The sequence below is a fragment of the Callospermophilus lateralis genome, chromosome 1 (genome assembly GCF_048772815.1).
Source record: "Callospermophilus lateralis isolate mCalLat2 chromosome 1, mCalLat2.hap1, whole genome shotgun sequence".
NCBI lineage: Eukaryota > Metazoa > Chordata > Mammalia > Rodentia > Sciuridae > Callospermophilus > Callospermophilus lateralis.
The window spans coordinates 186,487,125-186,510,919 of NC_135305.1; the positions used below are offsets into that span (position 1 = coordinate 186,487,125).

At 36.8% G+C, this 23,795-nt stretch overlaps 1 protein-coding gene across 1 annotated transcript in view; it reads right to left on the reverse strand.

Annotated features, from left to right (window-relative positions):
- Window positions 1-901: 901 nt before the first annotated feature.
- Znf385d (zinc finger protein 385D) overlaps window positions 902-23,795 on the reverse strand; it is a 207,612-nt gene continuing 184,718 nt past the window's right edge. Inside the window, exons 8-11 of the mRNA XM_076868555.1 lie at window positions 14,593-14,728; window positions 4,275-4,453; window positions 3,138-3,239; window positions 902-1,157 (exon numbers count right to left, since the gene is read on the reverse strand). Of these exons, the coding sequence (XP_076724670.1) occupies window positions 924-1,157; window positions 3,138-3,239; window positions 4,275-4,453; window positions 14,593-14,728 (651 nt within the window). The 3' untranslated portion in view covers window positions 902-923. The remainder of the gene's footprint in view (window positions 1,158-3,137; window positions 3,240-4,274; window positions 4,454-14,592; window positions 14,729-23,795) is intronic.

Here is a 23,795-nt window from a genome sequence, read left to right on the forward strand (position 1 = left end):
TACTGATTTCTTTCTAAACACCCATGATACATGGGTTTATCTGTGTTCAGACAAAGACTCATTACACATGCTTCCCTGTTTCCAGCAATACCTCTTCAGGGTGGGGAATTAGTGTTTGGTAAAAAATTTATCATTATGAATGCTTTTCCCACCTCTAAGCATAGCCCTGTTCTAACTCCACACTGGAGAGGTGTGGGGGAAAATGCTAACCAGAGAGGCCCCTTTGACACCATCTGGTGTTTATTGTTTTACTGCTTACTGGTATGAAATAGTTGTTCATTCTACCTTTTGCGATTCTTTAGAACCTAATGGCATAGATTGAGACACAGCACTATTGTTTTACAAGACATCTACTGTATCTACTTTTGTTGGGATAAATACCCAGTAACTGCTGTCATAGCAAGAGGACCAGCACGGGGTACTACTATTCACAGTGTTGCTTTTGTTTTTTATGTTTTTTTTCTTTTTTTTTTTCATATTATTTTAATCTACAGAGTAAATTATTATATATACATTGGAACCAGTTAATGCCCTTAGACAATGTATAGTTGTTTCGTAAAGCAGAAAAGACAACGCAGGGGAAATGGGTGCCCAAAAGCACAGTCACAGAGGCTTCAGAAGTTCTAGATACCACTACAAGTCAATGCTGGAGATCACTTCTAAAACAATCAATGTTCAAGAGGAATGCTTTAATTTGGAGAAAATACCACACCCTCCCTCCCCCCAAACCCCTCCCACCTGTTTTTTTTTTTTTTTTAAATAATCTTTTCATTTCACTATCAAAAGTCCTGGCTCTTCAGATATACTTTAAACTATAAATAAACACTGCATAGTTCTCTTTTGTTTTACTTTTTTTTTCTTTTTTTTTTTTTTGTTTTTGTTTTTTGAAAAATTATTGCAGTACAATGACTCCTGTTTGGAATTCAGTAGGGAGCAAACAGCACAGGAGTGTGGGTGGTCCGAATGGGTCCTGGCGCTGGCCGCAGGAGTGCTGGAGGGAGCGCAGAGGTCTGGAACAGCGTGGCTGCTGGAGTAGTTCGGAGACTGAAGGGAGAATTCACTGCCACAGCTGCAGCAGCTGCTGCAGCTGCCAAGGGGTTGGGTAGAATTCTGGGAGCCAATGGCTTTGAAGGTTCTTTTGAAAAGACTAATTTCACCTGCAAGGAAGAGAGAATAGGACAAGAACAAAACTTTGGGAGTCTGTTCTTAGAATCCAAAAATGGTAGGCAGCTTTAAAAACACATCCCATCTGATTCAAATGTAAGATATGTCAAGATCATTGTACTGTCATGTTTGTTTTTTAAAATTTTTTTATAATTTTTTAATTAAAACAAATTAAAAAATTATAAAAAAATTTAAAAAAACACAGTACTGAACAACTATACAGATGAACTTGCATTTGTAAATTGACAATAAAAGAAATGGAAAGTGTAGAATACTTTCCCTTAGGAAGAGACTAGAGATGACTGAAAACAGCCAGCCAAGGATGTTTAAGAGTCACCCAGAAAAGTATTCAGGAACCTTATTTTATTCTGGTCAGAAAATATTCAGGGGAACGTATTCATCTTGAGAAAAAAAAAAAAAAGGAACATTTTAGGTCATTCTTTTCACACACATAAAGTTTCAAGGAATGGACATTTTTAAAGAGGGTCATTGTTGCTCCCAGTGCTACTAGACTCTTCGAGTGTGCATGTAAACCAGGTAGCATATGGAATGCGGTTCCTGTTGCATGAGGGACTATTCAAGGGAAATAAAAATAACAAACATTTACCTTCAATAAAGAAGTGAACTATCTTCCCCCAATTTTGACTCCCCCTCCCTTCCCCTTGTCTTCTTTGCTGGGTGTGTGAAAATGGTCACCACATTCTCTCAATCTTCTTCTACAAAGTCAGTTAATCCAGTGATAAGTAACGTGAGAAAGATACCAGTTCTAAGATACCTGTTCTCCCTGGATGGAATGTTCCCATTTATGGAAACAGTAATACAGTCTTGGTTAAGGTGTAGGAAGGGGAGGGTGGGGAGGGAAGGTGCTTGGGGGCAGGAATTATGGTGGAATGAGATGGACAACATTACCCTAGGTACATATATGACTGCACATATGGTGTGATGCTACACTGCATACAACCAGAGAAATGTAAAGGTGTGCTGCAATTGTGTACAATAAATCAAAGTGCATTCTGCTGTCATGTATACCTAATTAAAATAAATAAAATTAATTTTAAAAAGGAGGGGTTCGATTCTAATTGTAACACGATTTTGACTGCTCTGTGTAAGTACCATTCTGTTGCCTGTCAAAGCTGCCATCTGTGCTGGCTGGAGATGGCACTGGAGGTTGTGACTAGCAGTGCTGAAATATCAACTCTGCACAGAATTTAATCTCCTAAGGTAGCTAGAAATGTTTCTGCACGAAAAAGTAAAGTGACTTCATTTGTATAAAATGAGAAATCCTACTAAATTCTTAGGTCAAGCCATACTATTGAGGTAGCCTATTATAGCCTACAATGTCAGAGGATTTCAGATTCCTCTTAAAGTCCTACCAAACAATCCCAGTCAGGACATTACCGTACTATGTTTTCTAATCTAAAAATATATATATATTCCTGGAGTAATAGGGAGAGGGAATTTCTTAGGATACATTTCCCCAGACCTTTTAAAGTGTCCTTGGATGAGTAATAAAATTAAGGTATACCCTTGAGATTGTGTTTTAAAAATGGAAAATTATTGAGACCATCAATACCAAGGCTTTCTCTCTTGATCATGTTAAAAAGACAATTTAATAATTTGTTTTGCACTAACCTTCTTTCCTAAAAGTATTCACTAACACCAGGATGACATGTCATAGGACTATTCGCTGGACTCAAAACAGCCTGGTGTTGATCCCTTCCCTGTGCTCTAAGATAAACCTGAGCCCAACATAAATAGATAGAATACTGAGCTGTAGCTAAAGGTGGCAAAATCCTGAAACAAATCATGAGACCAATAAGTCCATTGGTGGAACAGAAGTTGGAATATAAAAACAATTAGTCTATTTAGTAACTCATTCTCCCCTTCCAAAAAAAATGTATACATATATTCAGCAGAATGTGGGACATTAAAAGACATCATGCTATCTTTTGGGAGGCAGAAATGATACTCACCCCCAGCGGATGTGCTGTCTTTTGTAGTTTGTTGTAAGGACTGTATTTCGGTTTGGGGGGCTTCCCAGCAGCTCTGTCTTTGTGCCTTCTACTGCTAATGTGCTATTAAAGGCAATTAAAAATTACAGCTTTTACAAATTCATCCCCCCAAAATATTTGCAAAGATTGTTTTAACCTGGAAAAAGATAATAATTATTTTGTGAAAGTTTTAGAAAGACAAAAATAAAAGAGTATGCACTTTTTTCCTTGGATTTTGATACCTTGATGAGATACATTTTTGTGCTATCCATTTTAGTATATTTTTAACAAATAGAAGGGTCTTATGTTTTTCCCAGCTTTTTGCCTTATCACTGCACACATCTCCCCCACCTTTTAAAAGTATTTACAAAAGAAAGGAAATGTCTGAAGAAATTTTATGTGCAAATAAACAAAGATGCCCAGGCAAGCATGAATTTATTTCCATACCAATATTTATCCTCACATTTGTATAGCCAAATGTCAACCCCTTAAATTCTGAAGATAAATAACTAGGGTGCATAAAATCAGCAAAATAGTTCCTATATACATATAAAACAACACAACACGAGGGTTTGGCCTTCAGTTGGAAATGAACAACTGATCTCTTTAAAAAAGGCTATTCAAAGTACAAATGAATGCAACCTGATTAGATATCCCTTTAGCAGGTGGCAGCAAGATTTGGAAATATAGCACAAAACCATGTAGCAAAGTACATACAATAAAATAATGGCACAAAAATAGTATAAAATTAGTGACAGCATGCAAAGATCTAAAGAAGTAAAAATGGAATTTTGTAAATTGACCTTTAACAAAAATCTACACTTTTGTGTGAGAAACCTGGTAAAAACCTTCTATCCCTTCTCCTCCCACTGTTTACATGCAGGAATAGTACAAACCCACTGCCAACAATTTCCAAAAGATCCTAGAAGGCATTGCATTTTATCATTCCCTCCAGCAACTAAAAATGAGCATAAATAACTAAGGACCATGAATAGAAGATACGTGGGTGGATGGGTGGATGGATGGATGGCACAGAGACAGAAATGAGACGGCAGCATGCACATGTTGTTAATAAGTGTCCCCTGTTTGATTTCATTCCTTGAACATGTTACTGCCTACCTGTTTAAGTTGTGTTTCTGAGTTGACATGCACATCACAGATTTCACAGTGAAATGTTTTGTTCTGGAGTCCCGTGTTTCCCTTATTGACAGGTCCTTTGCCTTTCACTCCTGCCCGAGGAAAGGCTTTGATAGTCCCACTTCCATTTCGGGCTTCTAGCATGGTTTTGTGCTTAGTACCTGCCAGGAATGTTTAGGAAAAAAGAAATAAAAAGAGAGGGACAAAGCCTTAGCGAGCATGTATTTCAACAAACAATATAAAAACAAAATCACAGGACTTGCTTAAATGCAGTTTCTTCCAGGGATTATGGCTGAAATACGTTCATGTCATGCATATAGAAAATGAATATTAAATTATATTCTATACAATTTATAAAATATAATTTTTAAATGTCCCATATTAGAAACAAGCATTCTCCATATAAAAAATAAACCTGAAAGCCCTGAGGCAAAATTAAATGGGTGTGACTCAGTTTCATTTCCTCTTAATGCTAATAAGACATAAATGATAGCTGATGAGGAAGAGTGATTTGGTTGCTAAAGGTAGAGTTGGAGGTGATGTGTAACAAATGTAATCACTTTAAACATAGTATGTTTACAGAGGTGGCACTAATTAAATATCCACTTTCCAAACAGAATACAAACAAGCTTTCTTTGCTATATATTTTAGGTCCAAAGAGGAAGAGTAACAGCAAAATATCTTAATGACTCTGACAAAAAGCTGCATTAGGATGGTAAAGCCCTCACTGATTGGCTATCTAATTTCAGATGTTAACAAGTAACCAAGAAGATGAAGGGTAGGCTCAGATTATGCAGACACACTACAAACAAGCACTTCTTTTTATTAAACCAGTAACATCCTTAGGTTGTATAACATAATTAATATAACTGTGCTTATGAACTACGAACATTATTTTTTGAGATCACTGTACTTACATAGTCAGTTTGGGATGGCATCTTTCCTTTAAAAAGTTGTTCAAAATTTCTTTTTCCTTTTCTTTCTTTCTTTCTTTTTTGAACTAAGTGTTCTTTATTTTTCTCAGTGGGTGATTTGTTTTTCCAATGATATTTTCCTTTACAATCATTTGTATATTCTTTCTGCTATTCTGATTTTTAAACATTTTTAATTATTGTTTCATTTCTATTTGTATTTATTAGGATACTGGTCAGTTTTACAAACATACAAAAAGCTCAACTTCTAAGCCATGTGCCAGCTTTGTAAAATCATTTAATATTAACAAGGAAGCCATACTGGAGATACTCTTGGTAAGTGCAGATTGTATCATGATAAATTGGAAGCAAATGCATGAAGAAACTTTATAGCCATGTTTCCCTCATTCAAAATAATCATAACTTCATTTAGGCCAATATAAAGTATATGCATCTGATTAAATATCTTTACCAATTCAATATAAAACGTTCCTTCATATAACTTAGGTTGCTCTCTTGGAATACCTATGCTCTTATGCATGGTTATTAAAATGTTCAAATCGCAACACATCCAAGAAAGGAAAAGAAGTCAACATCATGCAAGACTAGAGGAACAGGGGCCTGGAACCACAAGACTGCTCCCTCAGGGGGTGGTGGTGTCTCACTGAGGTTTGTTTGGGTCATCTCCCTTGTGATTCAGTAAGCACAACTGCTTCCCAGTGTGTCTGAAGATGGAACAAGTGAGAGCAGGGCCAAAATAAAAAAAAATGAGTCCTAGAGAGCAAGAAACAAATATGCAAATATGCAGATGGCAATCCAAACTTCTTTATGCCAACTGATGAATTCATAAACAAATTTTCTCCTCATGCAGATTGTTCAGTGTCAAAAGGAGAAGCATTCATAGGGTCAAGAATAAGTAAAAAAAAAAAAAAATTCAGATCTTGACTTTCTCGAGGAACTCCTGGTTCAGTTTGGGTTCATATCATTTGATTCGGAACTGGTCTTTGGTGGATAAGGGGTGCTTGTGCGCATGTGCACACACACACACACACAAGATTACAAGTGCTGCAAGATGGAAGGAGGAGGAACTACTGTTCATCATTAGATAGAGTTGAACTTTTGGGCGCTACAACCTCATGCACTTAAAAACAGATTGTCAGCTGTAATTAATGAGCTATTAGATTGCTTTGTAAGATCTTAAAGCTTGCATAGGCTGTGAGGGTAGGTGTATTTCTTCCAAATACAGCTAAAATTCAGTAAAAGTGTACTCAATTTTAAAACACTTTTTTGAGACATAAAATGTGCACTAATAGTATAAATATATTAATTGTTTTAATTCCTATTGGTAGAATCTTTAATACATTTCAGATGCTGAGTTAATTTTTTCCCTTGCTCACAGGTGCCCTATGAGTTCAGTGCTATTTGTCTTCCCATTTTAGAGACAGCAAAGAGATTCAGATAGGTGGAATTACTTATATATGAACACAAAACAAGCCTTACTTGAAATTCCTTGTAAGTGGAAAGTTGAATCCTAGCTAAGTCCTTAGGAATCTACTAAGAACTTCCAAGCTCTCTGGATGCAGTTACATACAAATCTTTTTTCAGCACCTTTAATTTTCAATTTTAAATGTACATATAATCTTTAAAACTGGATTTTAATTTGGGTCTTTCAGACTCCCCACCACCACTTTTTTTCACCCCCTTGCAATGCTCGGCAGACCTCCTTGAATTATGAGGCTTAGAAAAGCCCTGGCTCTGTGATGGCCAGCGGCAGCACCTCTGGCTTCAGCACACTGTAAACATCTTGCAAAGTTGGTGCCCTCCTTTGTGGCCACTTGCCAGTCTGTGTCTGCACTTGACTCATTCCTCCTCTGAGGAGAGAATCTGTAAGAAGCCAAGTCGACTGCTTTCCTCTTATTACTTTTAAAAGGCTGACACTGACCGTGACCTTCATTTGAAGCTTCATGATTTCTGAAAGGAGAAACTATATTTGGACTAGGGTTTAAATTCGGCAAGTCATAAGGCTTCAGGAAATCCCACATTTATTTCACTTTTTTGCTTAGCTGGGGCAAGACACTGATCTCACATTTGTACAAATCAAAGTCACATCAGAGGAAGAGGCTTGGCTTACCCTTCGTGCCCATCATCTTATGACAGTTTTTATAGCTGGACCTTCAATTAGGTACTGGTATAAAGAAAAGGTTGGGAAGAAGGAACACTGACAAATGATTTTTAATTAATAAACTAATCTGTCATTAGAAATGATTTAGTATGTAATTAGGAAAACAGAGAAAAAATTTAACAAAAAGAAAACAAGAAATGTAACAACAAGAGGTACAACAAACCACTAATAAGGTTTGGATAACTTAGGTAAAGTGGCACTGTATAAATATACCTATGGAATTATATATGCCTTTAGAAATACATGATTGTTAATATTAACATAGAATTTGCAACAGATATGTTTAACCATTTATCTAAGATTAGATCTTTGTGTTATTTGCTTTTCTCCTGTGAAATTAAGCTGTAACCATCATGGTACTTGTTAAATCTTTCATCACACATCTGATCTTTCCTTGGGTTAGATTTCATAGGTTGGACCTTAGGGATGAAAAACATGACTATTTTTAAGGCTCTTGATACAAAATAACATCACAATGTTATTTTCAGAGAGATTTATTTTATAGGAAAATCTATCTTGGTATCACCTATAAAATTTGCCCTTCTATTAAACACCTTTCGGTACTTTAAAATTTAGTTCTCCAGAATGCCCATGAATGCAGTTATATTCAATAGCATTTGACCGGATCCTTAACTAACCCATGCAACTGCCAACAATAATTTAGTTACCTTCTCAATGACAAGTTCAATGATTCAGTTTATAGATGAGTGAGCAGGAAAGTGGTCAATATCCATACAAGCAGGAAAGTGCAAAGGTGTTTTTTTTTTATGTGTTTGTTTATGCTATTTAGGAGAATGGCATCACATACCAACTCTCTTGAACCTATATTTGAATAATTAGCACCATAAGACTCCATGTGCTCTTCTTGGCACCTTTAAATGTGAAATTAACTTTTTATTACCCTGATCCCCTATGTAGTATGTAATTTTCATGTTAATTGCATCTGAATTCTGTCTTACAGAAAAGAAAAAAATACTTTGGCTACTTTATCAGCTTATCCTCAAACATTAAGCGCCTAGATGGACATCCATGATATCGGATGGCTAAGTAATGCCCCAAGTGATTAGAAAATCATATTATTTCTGTTAGTTCCCTGTTTGAAAGTAATTTACTGATTTATCAGTAATATACTGAAGTTCTAATATGCAGAGGTGAGAGTAGAGACAAGGAAAAGGAAAAGTCAGAACACAGTAAGGAGAACTGTGTTTTAGGCATCAGAAAAGGTCTTAGAGGGAAAGCTATGAAGTTGGAATAGGGACACCTCCTGACCAAAGAGAGCCAGGGAAGAGCTTTATAGGCCATGGGATGCAGTGGACAAAGCACATGGCTGGGTCTGCTGAAGAGATGAATGTGAAACCATGGCATCCAAACAGCAGTAACCCTTGAAATCCAGCAGGTGAGGAGAAGTATCAAGCACTAGGAAGTCTCTCTTATCCAGAGTGCCTTCAAATTCTGACTATAGGAGCACCAGGAGACTTGGATCCATCTTCCTGTGTGTCCACCTCATCTCCTTAAAAACACAGCCCTTAAGAATGCAGCAGATGCCATACTGCTTTAATATCCACTCCACAAGAGAGCCTAGCAAAAAGAACGTTTTAACATAGTTTGCACTCAAATCGACAGACAAATCAGTCACACTTCCACATTGAAACTGAGATATGACAGTTATTTGCAAAAGCAGCCATTTTTTTGTTTACTTTTTGTGTAAACTAGTTTTATTTATTTTATACTTTTTAAATGAAATTTAACAGATGCTCTTGATAAAAAAAAATTCAAAGCGCACAGAGTAGAAGACATTAGCCTGCCCAGATTTCAATTTCAAGCTGCATGCCCACAATAGGTACCCATTTGTGGGTATAGATTTCAAGAGTTCTAAATATCAATGACTTCATGTGAGGCATGGGCCAGGAAAATCACAGAGGTAGGACATTCTACTGCTTTGCACTTGTTACTTCTTTTACTAAGAATAGTCATGTAAACCTTCACAGTCAGAAAATGTATATCAATACAGGTCTGAAGTCACTCATTCTGTTTATCAAACAGTGCAAGCTCAACAAATGTGAAATAACTAAACCCTGAGCGCTCACCAGGTAATTCACTATCACAATCTCCATATTTCTAAACGGTAGCTTTAGTGTATGATCTAATGGAAAGTTCTGTGATGATGAAGATTTCCTGTATTTATCCAGATAATGAATAATTAGCCATGTGTGGCCCTTTGACATTTGAAATCAGGCCACTGCAACTGATAAACTGAACTTGAAATTAATTGAAATTTGAATTCTTCCTGAGGCTAATGATTACCATACAAGGTAGTTCAGCTCTAGTATTCAAATATACCATGTAGAGGCAGGAAGAAAAAAGGAGGTATGTGTTAGCCAGCTTTCCATCAGCATGATGAAATACTGGAGATAATCAACTTAGAAAAGATCTTTTTGAGGCTCATAATTTTGGAAATTTCAGTACATGACTGGTTGAGCTTGTTCTCTGGACCCTTCAGTGAGGCAGAGCCTCAAGGGGGGAATGCTTGATAGACAAGACCTCTTACCCCGTGGCCAAGAAGGGAAAGAGACCAGGGTGTGCCTAACATATGTTAGATAATCAGTGAAAATTAGTTTGAGTATTAGATCTTAGTACAGATTAATAAACACTGAAATTATTATTATTAGATCTTAGTACAGATTAATAAATAAACACTGAAATTATTATTATTAGATCTTAGTAAAGATTAATAAATAAACACTGAAATTATTACTATTTTTTCATTTGTAAAAGTAATTATGAGCTCTGGCTTTTGAACTGCACATGTCAGAATTTGCCTCCAAAAACAGTGGGGGATCTTCAATTTCTTTGTACCTCAATGTCCTCAGTTATAGAAAAGGAAATGATCTGCTCTACTGAGTGTTATATTAAATGCATTTATTGTTCTAAAGACAACTTAGGGCACTCCATGTACCCTACTAAATGCTTTTCTTTCTCCTTCATAACACCATTGCTTTGTCAAGGTAAAAAGTTTAGAAATCTCCAAGCATTTTAAAATTTAGTAGAGTCTGTCCTCTGATAGTGATATTTTCTGTACATTAAAACTTAGTGAGGGATAGAATAAGCTCTGTCAAGGGATAGCAAGACTGGAATGAGCTGAGTGAAAACTATTAAGTGTTAGTGCTTCAAGTAATTACCAGAAAAATCTGCCCAAATTAGTAATAAGCTTTAACTATAAAACATGTCAAACTCTTTTCCCTATTACACAGAGAAAACCATAAAAATTAGCTAAAAAAATAGGATATTTGGGGGAAATTTCTTTAAGGGAAAAGAGAAACCACATCTTTTGTAATAACTTGGATTATAACACACAAGTTGCAAGGGGGTTCCCATCTCTCCTGAAGAGACTAGGTCCCCTTCAAGGTGGTTTTAGCATTTGTAGACTGTCCTGTGAGTCCTGCTGGGAAGCTCAGAAGAGCTCTGGCTTTTAAACTGCATATTCCCTTCCCATATATTCTTAAAATATCAAAGCAGGAGTGCTTCTGTTCAAGTCCTGTGTGCCTATGCTATCTATGGAATACAAATCAAATAACTGCAACTTCAAATGGTTCCACCATAATGAGAAATAAAAAGAAAAAGCAAACAGAAAGACACACTTGACCCCTAAGTATGTGGGACGCAGCAGTGGTCACGCTCCCCATTGTGCTGTAATATTAGATCCTTAAGAGGTGCCACATGGCCTGGAACTTCATTGAAGACAGGGAGAAGAAAGAGCTAGAAAGAGCCCAGAGAAGACAATTGCCTTGCCCAGGTTCAAGTAAGGTGATGTGTATACCTGAGGGTAAAAGGTAAGCTAAATCACTTCTACTTCATTCTGCTGAACCACACCACAGGCGGAATTTGAATAAAACCGTACCCCTGGTATACTACCTGTAATCAGTTGCTCAGGATTAAAATTTCCAAGATCAAAAGAAAAACATTTTGAAAGGTCATTGGCAGCCCAGAGATGCACATTTCCACACTTAAATGTAGGGAAACTGTTGTATGTTTATGTGTAATGTACTTCCAACAGGGAGCAAAGAAAGAGAATTATTTGTTGGATGCAAGAGAAACACTGCCCTACCTGAAACCTGGCTGCTTCTGACTAGGGTTGATCTTCAAACCTAATTTTAAACATATTTTTTTTTCTAATTTCATGACTCTAGCAAAAAGCTGAGAAGTCTTTAAAGTGATTTTGGAGGGATAGGGGGCAAGCGAGTCCTAAGATGGGGCAGTGGTTGTGTGAGAGCAGACAGTGAGAGGTTGCATTTTAAAAGAATTCAGGAAACCATAACTAAATGGACTAAAGGAACAAGACAGTCTGTTTCTACTGGCACCACAAGCCAGAAACTCTAGAATGTGAGTGATGAAGTATTACACCTGAAAAATACTGTTAGTCTATATTTTAAGCAATTGATGGGGTTACTGTTAAGATTCAGTATATAATAAATCACCACATTGCTCTTGCTTATCTTACAAATAAACCTCACATTAGCCCTAGATACACACAAATTCAGTTGGGAAGTTTTGGTTTCATCAGGTAAGTTCATTAACAGTTTCAAAGGCTGAATTTACTAAGGGCACAGTTCATATATTTGACCCCTCCTATGTCCTTTTAAAATGCAAACAGATTTTAAACAAACAATGATAGCACAATGATTATAAAGATGAAGAAACAATTAATTTGACCCTGTCATTCTCTTTGAACAACTGAAATACCTGTGTTTAAGCCGTGAAGCAGAGTGTGAACTGAGAAGTTAATGGTGTTGGCTGGTGAGCTCCAGCTACCCAAGTTGATCACTAGCTAAATGATGTGTCCTGCATTGGCTGTCTTCCCTTCCCTCTTTCTTTTCCCCACTCCCCCAACTATCTGTCCCCGAAACCTTGTCTCAGAATCTGCTTCTGTGGGAATCCAAATGAGAGCACACTACAGTAATCCTATGTGCAATTCTATTCTGGCAGGGCATTAGGCATTAGCCTCTCTTCTTTACACTTGCCTCATAGTTTCCCCTATAGCAGACCCCAAGGGAAAGATGCGGAGCAATCCAAGTACAAGTGGCTGTCGTTTGGACATAGGACTGAATTCACATATAGCTACAGCCAGAGGAAGTCCAGACATGTGGGGTCTCTCAGCAGACCTGCAGCTATGCATGACAGAGCAGAGCTGGGGGATCACACATAGTGGAGCAAAGAGGTCAGAGACCACTGACTTGAGTCTTTTTCTTCTACCTATGCCACCTCTAGTCCTGACACCACTCACTAGTCCAAGTCTAGGACAAGGTCTGCAATGAACATTAGGATTCGGGGCTGGGTCTTTCAAAAAAGAAAAAGACTCAGAAAGGGAAAGATAGGGATGAGAAATTCCAAGAATCAGCCTGAATGAAGTAGGGAAGTGGCTGAAGTTTTTAGATCAGGCTGACATTTTGTTAGGAACTGTCCTCTACAGGGACTCAGGTAAGGGGTGACAACTATGTTCACCTTCTCAAACTGTCAGAGGAGAGTGTTTGGGTCATTCTCAGCTCTGTCTGCAAACTTGAAGTATTTCCTTTTTCTTTTCCCCAAACTACAGCTTCCCAAGCCCTGGGTATAAGTCATCAGAATCCCCAGGTGTATTGCCCAGGAAGATATACTTTCAACGCTTCGTGGGTAATTTTGTTGACACACAAGGCAGACAGAAGGACCATAGAACTGGAATATGAAAAAAGTGGACCTGGTGTGATATAATCAAATAAGTAACTCTTCTGCTTCTTCATCAGACGCTTCCAATAAGAATTCAAGAACGACTCTGAAATTCTTATCAGCAAACTCCAACCTCAAAGGGCATGCATGGTTTACCTGTCAAAATTGATTCCCCCCTCAAACTGAATGCGTTTTTCTGTCACTCTGTGGAATTATCAAGAATTTCTGAGCAACAAATGAACTTTCCAGCATCCAAGGGGGAGAGGGGAAAGGATTTGCATGAGTAAACACATGGCAAATCTACATGAAGTAGATACTGACTTGGGGCCAGATGCTTTCCTGTGTTTTTCGGCTCCTGAACTCATGAACTTTCCCTGACTGCAGTTAATGTATGCAGAAGGAGGATGTGTGCTGGAGTCATTGTTCTCCATCTGCAATTACTCCTTAGAGTCCTGAAGTCAATACTTGAATATGACCCTGCAGCACAACAGTTTGGTCAGTGACTCAACATACAGCTGCAATATTAACTCAGGGCATGATTCACAAATGATTCTACTTCTATTATAGTTGCTGACAGAATCCTGGCAATGCACCCAGTCTTTCAGAGAAACGTTGATCTTGGCAATCAACCCAGTTTTTGAGAAAAGCTGATATTTGTGTGTACACACATACACAGAAAGAGAGAGAGAGAAGGGGATATATACATTACACACACACACACAGCAGCTGGGTGGAACCAAAATAGACCCAGAGAGCATTTTTGTCGTAACTTGTCAGTGTTCCAGTATTTTCCCTTTCTGCTTTAAAGTGTTATATTCAAGGAAGAGGGACTTGGGTTTGAATCATAGTTCTGTCACTTAATTGGCCACATGCTTTTCCTTCTCTGAGCCTCAAATGGAAAGAATAATATGTTTCAGTTGTGGGAAGAGTAAAGATCATATCTCAGTGGCTGCACATAATAAATGTTTTCTTAAGTTTAATTGTCAAAATCACATAGATGTAACCCAAATAGCACGATTTGCCATAAAAATCATTAATAGAGGGGTTTTAGCCAAAAGTAAATGGAGTTGCAGAACCACATTTTGCAATCATAGTATAGGTATGGTTTTAGAAAATTTCGTTTTAGAAGCAAATGCATGCAAGTGCATAAGTAATCATACAAATGCAGAACATATTTTAGAATTATGTTTTATCTCCTTATGTTTAATAAAACACACACACATACCACACACCACACACCACACACCACACACCACACACCACACACACACACATACACACACACACACACACACACCACACGGGCCCGCAATCCCTGTAAACCCTCCTTTGCACCTATACAAATGACATTTTGCTTGCCATTTTTATTTTTTAATGGTTAATGAATACCATGTAATAATTGCCAGTTTTCTGCCACCCCTTTGTCCCCTGCTGCAAAAGATCTAATCTATTCAGAGGAAGATAATTGCAGAGCTGTTGAGATAGAAAAGAAATGGCTGCATCTCACCACTGTTGTGCGCCTCCAGCTGTGAGGCGGAGTTGACAGCGACCTTGCATAGCGAACAGTAAAGAAGCCGTTTTGCCTTTTCTTCCTCAGTCTCCGTGGAAGGACATGAGCTGTTGCCAGTGGCTGTCGTGGGGCTCTTCTCCACTTTAGAGGTGATCTCAGGTGTCATAACACTGCTTTTGCGGATTTCCACACTTGTCGACGTTGATATTGCTGGTGTCCCTGCGGTACTGTCTGCATTCAAAATACAAACGAAGGGAGTGAGAGTAGTATCATCTTTCTCTATTTGGAAACATATCACTAATATTATATTCTGCTAATAACCACAAGAGCAGCTAGCAATTGCTGCTTGTCAACTATGTATCAATCATCTCATGAGGAAATTTGCATTGATGACCATACTTAATTTCGTATACTGAAATAAAACATTCAGATGAGTCTACAAAATTACAGAGATTTAAAAATATTCACACAATTTTAAAAAATACTCTATAGGATTTTTTAAAAAGCCCACTAATTTCTCTTGCCATATTATCTGAGTATAATATTTATGCTATTGTACTTTGTATACATGCATTTATACATAGATGACTTTTTTTTTTAAGAACTAAAATAGAGAGTAAATGCTTTTAGAAATATTTTTCTATTTTTTCCTTACTACTTGACTATTTCCCTTCTGCATTTCCTTGGTGTTTAGGAAAAATAAATATGGAACCCTGATGTCACAATTGCTTTGTCTAGATTATCAGTTCAGAAATGCCATTGCTCTGTTTACAAAGAGTTAATAATTCAACACAGAGTACAATAACATTGATATCAAAATAAGAGAAATTCTATTCCATCGTGTTTACTAAGTGCACGCTCTGTGTCAGACTTCTGTGTGCAGAAGTTTGTGACACAAATATTCAAACATCAGTAGCCACTCTTGATGAGGAATTCACAGACTAGTCACAGCATGCATTAGTCACATCATTTTAAGAGTGTGATGATCATGAACGTGTGGATGCACTGTAACCGAAGAACCCTTTTGGCTCCAATGTCTGATACTAAATCTGGAGAGATCAACCTTCAAAGCAAAATTGCCTCGTCCTAACTTCACTGGGGTATACATAGCTCTCCTCCCAAATATGTCAATCACCATGATATTAGCAATGCTTGCCAAGTCCAGGAATGATCTGCAAGTGAGCACTATACTCATATTCTATCTATTCTTGTACCTTCTTCATTCCATATTCCCAGGCGGCCTCTGTGGCTACAGCTGCTTTCAGAGCTGCCATTCCATATATCATTTCACATGCCTCTATGGTCACTCTTTAATACCATACTGAAAAGTTCATGATTGGGCAGTGTGTACAAGGGACAGTGGTCTTCAGGTAATGGTTTGTTGCCTACCCAAGTATTTACTTTTTATTAGCTCAATCATCATGAGCTGAGTGCCATTCAACATGCCTGTTAACTTGAATATCCACTGGATCCATGTGTAGGGGTGGGAATAAGAGCTGACGTTGTTTATTGCTACTTTCCTAAATATGACATCAGAAACACTACCCAATGAGGTGAAAAATCAGCCCTTGTTAAGGACTCTTCTATAGTAGTATTCATCTGAATCTTGTTTCCCTTGCCTGACATTTCACACACTTTTAATCACTTATTTAACAGCTAAGATTGTTTCCCGGTATAATGGATAATATTTATAAGTCATGTTTTAAAATATGTCACACTGCAAATCGGTGCACCATGGATAAAATAAATAAATAAATAAAATTACTCTAAATAAAATTAACAGTTTTTGCTGTTAGAACACTTTCATTCCCTTGAATGTTGAGAGATCCACTTTCTGATTAGTTTTTACTTGCCTGCTAAGGTCACATTATTAAAATATCAGAGAACAACTTGAACATATCTTTGACAACCTAGAGATGGTATAAAACACAATTCTAACATGCTTCTATAGCTATTTATTGCCCTCCAATAAACCAGAAATTATGGTTTGAAAGCATTTGTACATGTGTCTTTGAATAACTCACTAGTGACCCATTTGCTAAGTGCTTTATATATTTAAAATAATTTTATATGCCTAGAAAATAATTTCATCTAACCTTCATATAAAGCTATGAAAATCAGAAAATTCTAGAAATTAAGGATAATTTCCAAGGTCACACAAGTAGAATATATTAAGTCAAGCAATACTGTTTCATGGAATAAGGCGATCAGGGTTGGGGGGGGTAAAAAAATACTCTGATAGTAAATGTTCTGACTGAACATAAATGTAGCTATCTAAAGCTATTATATTTAAAGGTTACATACTGAAGAAAGAGTAGGGTGTGCTGGGTATTTATTTCATTTAAATTAAAGATGCTAAAGATTTCTTTAGTAATGGGATCCTCTAAATAACTTTTTGTCTAAACTGACATGTTTATTTAATGTCTCAATCTGAAATGGCACATAAAATAGATCCTATTCATCTGAAGGCAACTTTCTTATTTATGGTGAAATGTGTTTTAAAAAAATACAGAAAAAACAAAGCCACGCACCCTCCAATCCCTGTGACAGCTGCATCAGTATTTCCACTGACCCCAGAGGATGAGGCACATTTAAAAGACACTATAAGATTAGAAGCACTAGATTCTCTACGGTTAGGGCTTAGTGAAGTATTAACATTGCTTTGGCAAGTTCCTTGCTTGAGACAGGCTTAGGGGAATTAACAGCAAAATGCTTTATTTCCCATATTTCTATTTTGTGGCACACTTTTGACCACATAGCACAGATATATTATTTTCTAAGCTTGCAGTGTCTTTGAAAAAGAAACACAAAAATCACATTTTTTCATTTTAAATTTAATATATAGACATTGATTCCATAAAGGTAGGATTGTTAATAATTTATAACAAGACATTGATTTTTCAATCACCTTTGTTTTATCTGTAATAAAGGGGACTTTTAAAAGAAAAGAAATTAAGGTAAATATAGTTTAAGATTATACATTATTCAAAGAGAATCACCTACTTCATACTTTGCGTACAAAATAATAATATAGCAAACGGATTTTCCTTAACATGGAAACCAAATTACCAAATACATATACACTAATGATATGTACTCATTAAAATAGTCTTGAATGGATGATCATGTTAACAACATATAATGTGATGAGAATTACCTCTGTGTTCCTCCTTCCCCAAATCTATAACCCCCGTGTAGCTATGAGGAAAATAAAAAATGAACCTAAATTGCAATGTACTCTACCACATTCCTGACCAATGTTCCTCAAAGATATCAAACTCATCAAAACAAGGAGTTTAAGAAACTGTCACTACATAGGGGGGCCTAAGAAGACAGGACTACTAAATGTAAAATGGGATTGGATTTTGGGGTAAAAAAGAGAAAAGGACATTTGGCAAAAGCTTAAGAAATGTGAAGGTGGGTGTTGGGTGTGGCGGCTTAAACGTATAATCCAAGCAATTTGGGAGGCTGAGGCAGGACAAATTCAAGTCCAGTCTGAGTAAGTGAGTAAGACCCTCAACACATTAGTGAGAACTTGTTTCAAAAAATAAAAAGGACAAAGGTTATCACTCAGTGGTAAAGTGACCTTGTTTTCAATTCCCAGTACCCCTCTCTTAAAAAAAAAAAATAAAGAATCTTAGTAAAGTACGAGAGCTTTAGTTAATAATAATATCAGTATTGGTTCCTTAGTTTTTATGAATATACTGCAGTGATGAGAAATGTTAACTATGAAGGAAATGTGGTACAGGGTGTGTGGGAACTCTCAGATTCTTGCACTATTTTTTTTTTTTTTTTGTAAAACTAAGACTATTATAAAATTAAAGTTTATTAAACTTAATAGCCAGAAGGGAACCTGGCAGTTTTATAGTATGGCTTTCTTGATTTTTCACTAGGAAGGTTTCACTAAATTTTTCAAGGTAATATTATACCCTAAGGTAGAAAGTAGGAGTCACCGGACATAGTCCAATTCCAAATCTAGAGCTTGTTATCCTACACTAACAGACTCATGTACATTCTATCAACATTTATTAAGCAGTTATTTCGTGCTAAGATCTTTGCCAAGTCACAGGCGATAAGGCCACACAGACCGTGTACCTAAGTTAGCAGCGAAACAGTTCACAGGAGACATTTCAAAGTGATTCAATAATGACAATTACAAGCAGTCCTTCAGCTCTTTTTTCCTCAGGACCACATCCTCATACTCACACTTTACCTCAATGAGGCACTCAATAAATATTTATTGAAAGAAACCAATGAATGAATGAAAGAACAATAATCATTGTGAAAGCACTTAAATATAATGTCAAGAGCTTTGTAATGTTTTGAACAACCAATAAAAAAAAAATAAAGGCTTTATAGTCATTAATTCATTCAATGCTCCTAAAAATGAAAATACGCAAATCATGTTTTATCCCCATCTGAGCAAAGAAATTTAGGTGTGCAGAAATTTAGGTGTGCAGAAATTTGGGAACATCCCAATGCCAGACTGGCAGCAGGCAACAGTGACTTGAATTCAGACTGTCTGGCTCACTCGCACATGTTGTTCATTTCTTTTGTATTGCTAAAATTTAGATTTTGATTATAAGACTTTTAGCTAGTCGTCATTTATTATTGCAAGCTGAAAGGCAACATCTTTTTTGGGGGGGTGGGGGGTACTGGGGATTAAACTCAGAGGCAGTCAACCACTAAGTCACATCCCCAGCCCTATTTTGTATTTTATTTAGAGACAGGATCTCACTGAGTTTGCTTAGCACCTCGCTTTTGCTGAGGCTGGTTTTGAACTCATTATCCTCCTGCCTCAGCCTCCTGAGCTGCTGGTATTACAGGCATGCACACTGTGCCCAACTGAAATGTAACATCTTAAATACTAAACTTAAAAAAAAAAACACAAAAAACAAAAAACTAAACATGACCTAAACTAGAGTCAATCAAGTATGTCCAATCATGCATTTAGGCTCAAGTACTTAAATCCATTTAGAAAGAGGAGAAAAGGAAAATCTTTAGTTTTCAAATAACCTCTTGTGCAGAATGGTAAGAATAAATCACAGCCTGCTCCCCAGCCCAGAAAATGATAAAGTAGTATAATGATTCACTTTTCTCAGTGTTTCCCAAAGGCTGATTTAGATTTCTTTGCAGTGTTCAACCAAGGATTCTGGGAACAATGTATGTGACAGAGAGTTGGAAATAATGTGTGAGATTCAATGGGAAGAAAAAGGGTTGGATGGTCTGGGCTTGTATTTCTGTGCCGTTTTTCTGCCAGTGCCCTGTAGCAAAGAATCATTATTGCAACTGTCACTATTTGGCTTTGGCATCAAAACAGATTGCTAATACTTTGTGGAATGGGGCTTTAGTTGAGAATGAAAGGTAGCATGTCAGTATTCAGAGGGGCCCATTTGTGACCCTCATTTTGTATAAAAACACTGTAAATACTTTTTTAAAAAAAATCCAGAAAGCCTAAGGAAGGATTCCAAAAAACATCAACAACTTGAATTCTGGATAATAAAGTAGAGCAGCCAAGTTACACGGTCTGGGTAAGAAAAAATGAGAGAGAAGGAAAGAAAAATTATTCCTCTAGTTACAGACTTCATAACCCAAGTGGGAAAACCATAGCTGAGTTATTTCAGTTTCCTCCTAGGAAACAGGGATGAATGTTATGACCCAAAGACACTCATTATGTTTTCCTATAGATGGAAGACTCAGAATTACACACGATTTATTTTCTTCTTTCCTGTGTGAATTTAAGTCTCACTCATACTTGCTAGCAAGTGAGTACAACAGCTGCTTCCTCTTAAAGATGCTGACACTCTGAAGTATAAAAAGAAGAAAATCACAAGCCTTTGGAAATTATTACTGGAAGTTTCTTTCCTATTGATTTTATTCAATTTAGCCAACATACATCAAACATGGTGTCACAGTTAGACCTGGGAAGGAATGGACCTTGGCATTGGGCTTTGTACTTATCAGGGAACCATGAAGCACCAGCCACTGAAACAAAACCTCTTTATTTTTGTACTTTTGGCCTTATAAAACAAGAACAAAAACTTACGAATTGGCTTGGCTTGGTAAGCAGTAGAGCAAACAATGGAAATTATGAAAAGGGAAAGTTAAGAGTTGAACTGGGTACCCTGAAAGCCAAGGTATAGATATCAAAGAGTTAACAAGGGTGTGTGTGTGTGAGTGTGTGTGCTGAGTGGTCAGAGAAAATTACAACTTATCTCTGGAAGTCAGAGAAAAAGTGGGTGCTTGTATATAAATCTGGCAAAAGCATCCCAGTCATCAAAATGTCATATAAAAGGGACAGAGTCATTGCTGCCACCACATACTCTGCTAGGATGGTATTAACTATAGGATATGTTTCAAACTTCCTGGTAATCTTGAGTCCACAAAAGGAGGCTGGACAGGAACCAGACATGGCCCTCCACTTGTGGGTCACCTGATTTGGGTGAGGTCAGTCACCAATCAGAGCTCCTGGCTTTGTGCAGAGTTTCTGCAGATCTGTTTTATAGCTTGGTAGGGCTCAGAATCAAGTCAGGCAAGAAGATTCTTAAGTCTCTATGTCATACAGTTCCTGTAGAACAGGTAATGGGGATGCTTGGTGACACCTGATAAACATTTAGATATGTGGCATACTGTCCTCATTTGTACTTTTGTCCTAGCCCTGGAAACTTCTTGAGTGTGTCTGACTTAACCCCTCCCTAATGTCAGACACTGTGCTAATCACTGGGGGTAGAGAAATCAGTATAATATATCTTATATACAAAAGAGTGACAGCATTCTAGTAAAAGTGGAGGAAACAATGGGTTCACTCTCTTTGAGGAGGATGTGAAAGAGGTGTTATAAGAAAATATTAAAAATTAGAAAAATATTAGAAAAATAGGTGCAAATTTATTTGCACCTCTAATGGTCAATGACATGGAAGTAAAATGCAAAAAAGTGATCCTGTGAACTTTTAATTCACAATTTCTGCCCCGTTGTAACTTGTACAAATACTCTCCATGTTCTAAGGAATCAGGTGAACAATTCTCTCCGCCATCTTGTCATTTAAACTGCACGACCCAAATCTTGTCTATATTAGAAATTGCAGAAAAGATTTTTTTTAAAAAAAAAACAAATTGCTAAAAAAAAAAAAAAATCAAACGTCAACTTCTAAGGCAATTACTTCAAGAGTAGATGGATGCATAGAGATTTTGCATATCAGTTGAACTCACTGTGCCATGGATATCACACGCAGATCAGAATATAAACAATTCTCATGCAAAAGTATTTGAGACAGAGCATACTTAAATTAAAAAAAAAAAAAAAAGGAAAAGAAAGGTTCAACTTGTAGATTTCTAAGGCCAGTACCTAATTATTTTCAGAGGAATTGGTCATCTTCCAGGATGATCATGTGATATGTTAAGGAAGTATTATAAATTATCCTATGATAAATTACCCTATGAATTATCCTAAGTAACTTTCATCCCATAGGATAATTTATCCAAACTTTAGGCTATTCCTGTCACTTACATTTTATGATAAGCAGACGAGAGAATAGGTTTTTCCCAACTCTATAGAAACCCTAACAAGGAGATGAGGATCATGTTCAGATCAAAGAAGGCTTCATGAGGGACAGCAAATGACAAGCTAACAAGAAGCAGAAGGGAAATCAGTATGAAACCACACAGAGGGAGAAGCAGAGAAGCTCTCTGGTCTCCGCAGGGAAGTCCAGATCCCCTACTGGGGAGTTAAGCAGGATCCAATAGTTGGTCAACCAAGTTGACATTCACTTAACATCTATAAACCTTACTTTTCTTTTCTTTCTTTCTTTCTTTCTTTCTTTTTTTTTTTTGTGGCACTGAGGATTGAATCCAGGGTTTTGTGCATAGGAGGCAAGCACTCTACTAAGTGAGCTATATTCCCAGGCCCTCAAACCTTACATTTTAAAAATGTCCTTGACCTTGAAAAGAACCTCTCTAGTTTGAACTGGGATTTTGACAAGTATAAACAGGCCGTGTACTTTCTCTAGGCAATAGTCCCATTCCCTTGCCCCCCCCCCCCAAATCCTTAGCAAACCATCAACATTTCTATGGTGAGATGCAATTTTTGAGATGTATGTGATAAATGAGAAGAATGTGGAGACACATTCAGATCTTTGAAGAAAAAAATAATTTTGGGAACGCAATAGAGTTTCCATTTAGCAGTTAAACCAGGGTTGCTTTTCTTGAGAACAGAGTCTTCTCTCCCTGACTTAGAGTCTGTTTGTTTCTGAGAGAATTCATTTTTATTCTGTTCACAGAGATTTAGTATAAAACATAATTTGTTCTCTCCAAAGAAAAATTAATCCAAAGTAAGTTAATCAGAAGGAAAGGTGGTTAGGCCTTGGATTAACTGAGTGGATCTGGCCTTTGTATATATAGTGGATAAGTAACAAAACTTACGTGTTTGGTTAGAACTTGGGATGGTCCTGGCAAATATTACAGAAGGAAAAGGAAGACAGAAAGAAAAATCAATGTATTTCAAAGCTATTTTAAATTGCTTGGTTGTCACTAGATTAGAAAGCTGCCTTTTCAGGCTTCTCATAGAGATTTTTATTTTTTTCCCCTCAGTAAGGCAGAAGAAAAAAAAATTCTATGAATGGTAGTTTTCCCCTGTTCTAAGAACTTTCAGAGAAAAATAAAAAATAAAAAGTGCTGCATGTTGCGATAACAGTTCCTATTTCATTAACGAGAAGACCTCTGTGTTGAAAATCTTGATGGGAAATCTGGCAAAAAGTCAAAGTGGTTATACAGCCACTGTCTTTGGTAGCTATCTATTTAATATAGAGAGCAATAAATGTTTTTCTTCGGGCCATGTGCTTTAGGCTACCCATGAGGGTTTGCCTTGTGTCCATAACTTCTATAATATCTAACTATTAGGAATTATGACATGATAAATCATGAAAGTTGAAAGTTTTTGCTAATTGAAATTGAACTCAAAGAGAGTGTGGTCTTGGCTTCTGCCTAGTGAATTTAGAATGTGTGGAGAATCTAAAATGTGGAGGCAGTCACGCTAAGTCATTTAGGATACAAATCCTTGGTCTAGAATCCTGTTAGGCAGTCCATATAAAAGTGAAGTAATAATTGTCAGCTTTTCAATTTTTTTTTTTTTTTTTTTTGGTACAATAGAGCTGTCTTTAAGATAAGAAAACAAGCTCTCATAATGAAGGGCACAATGATAAAATA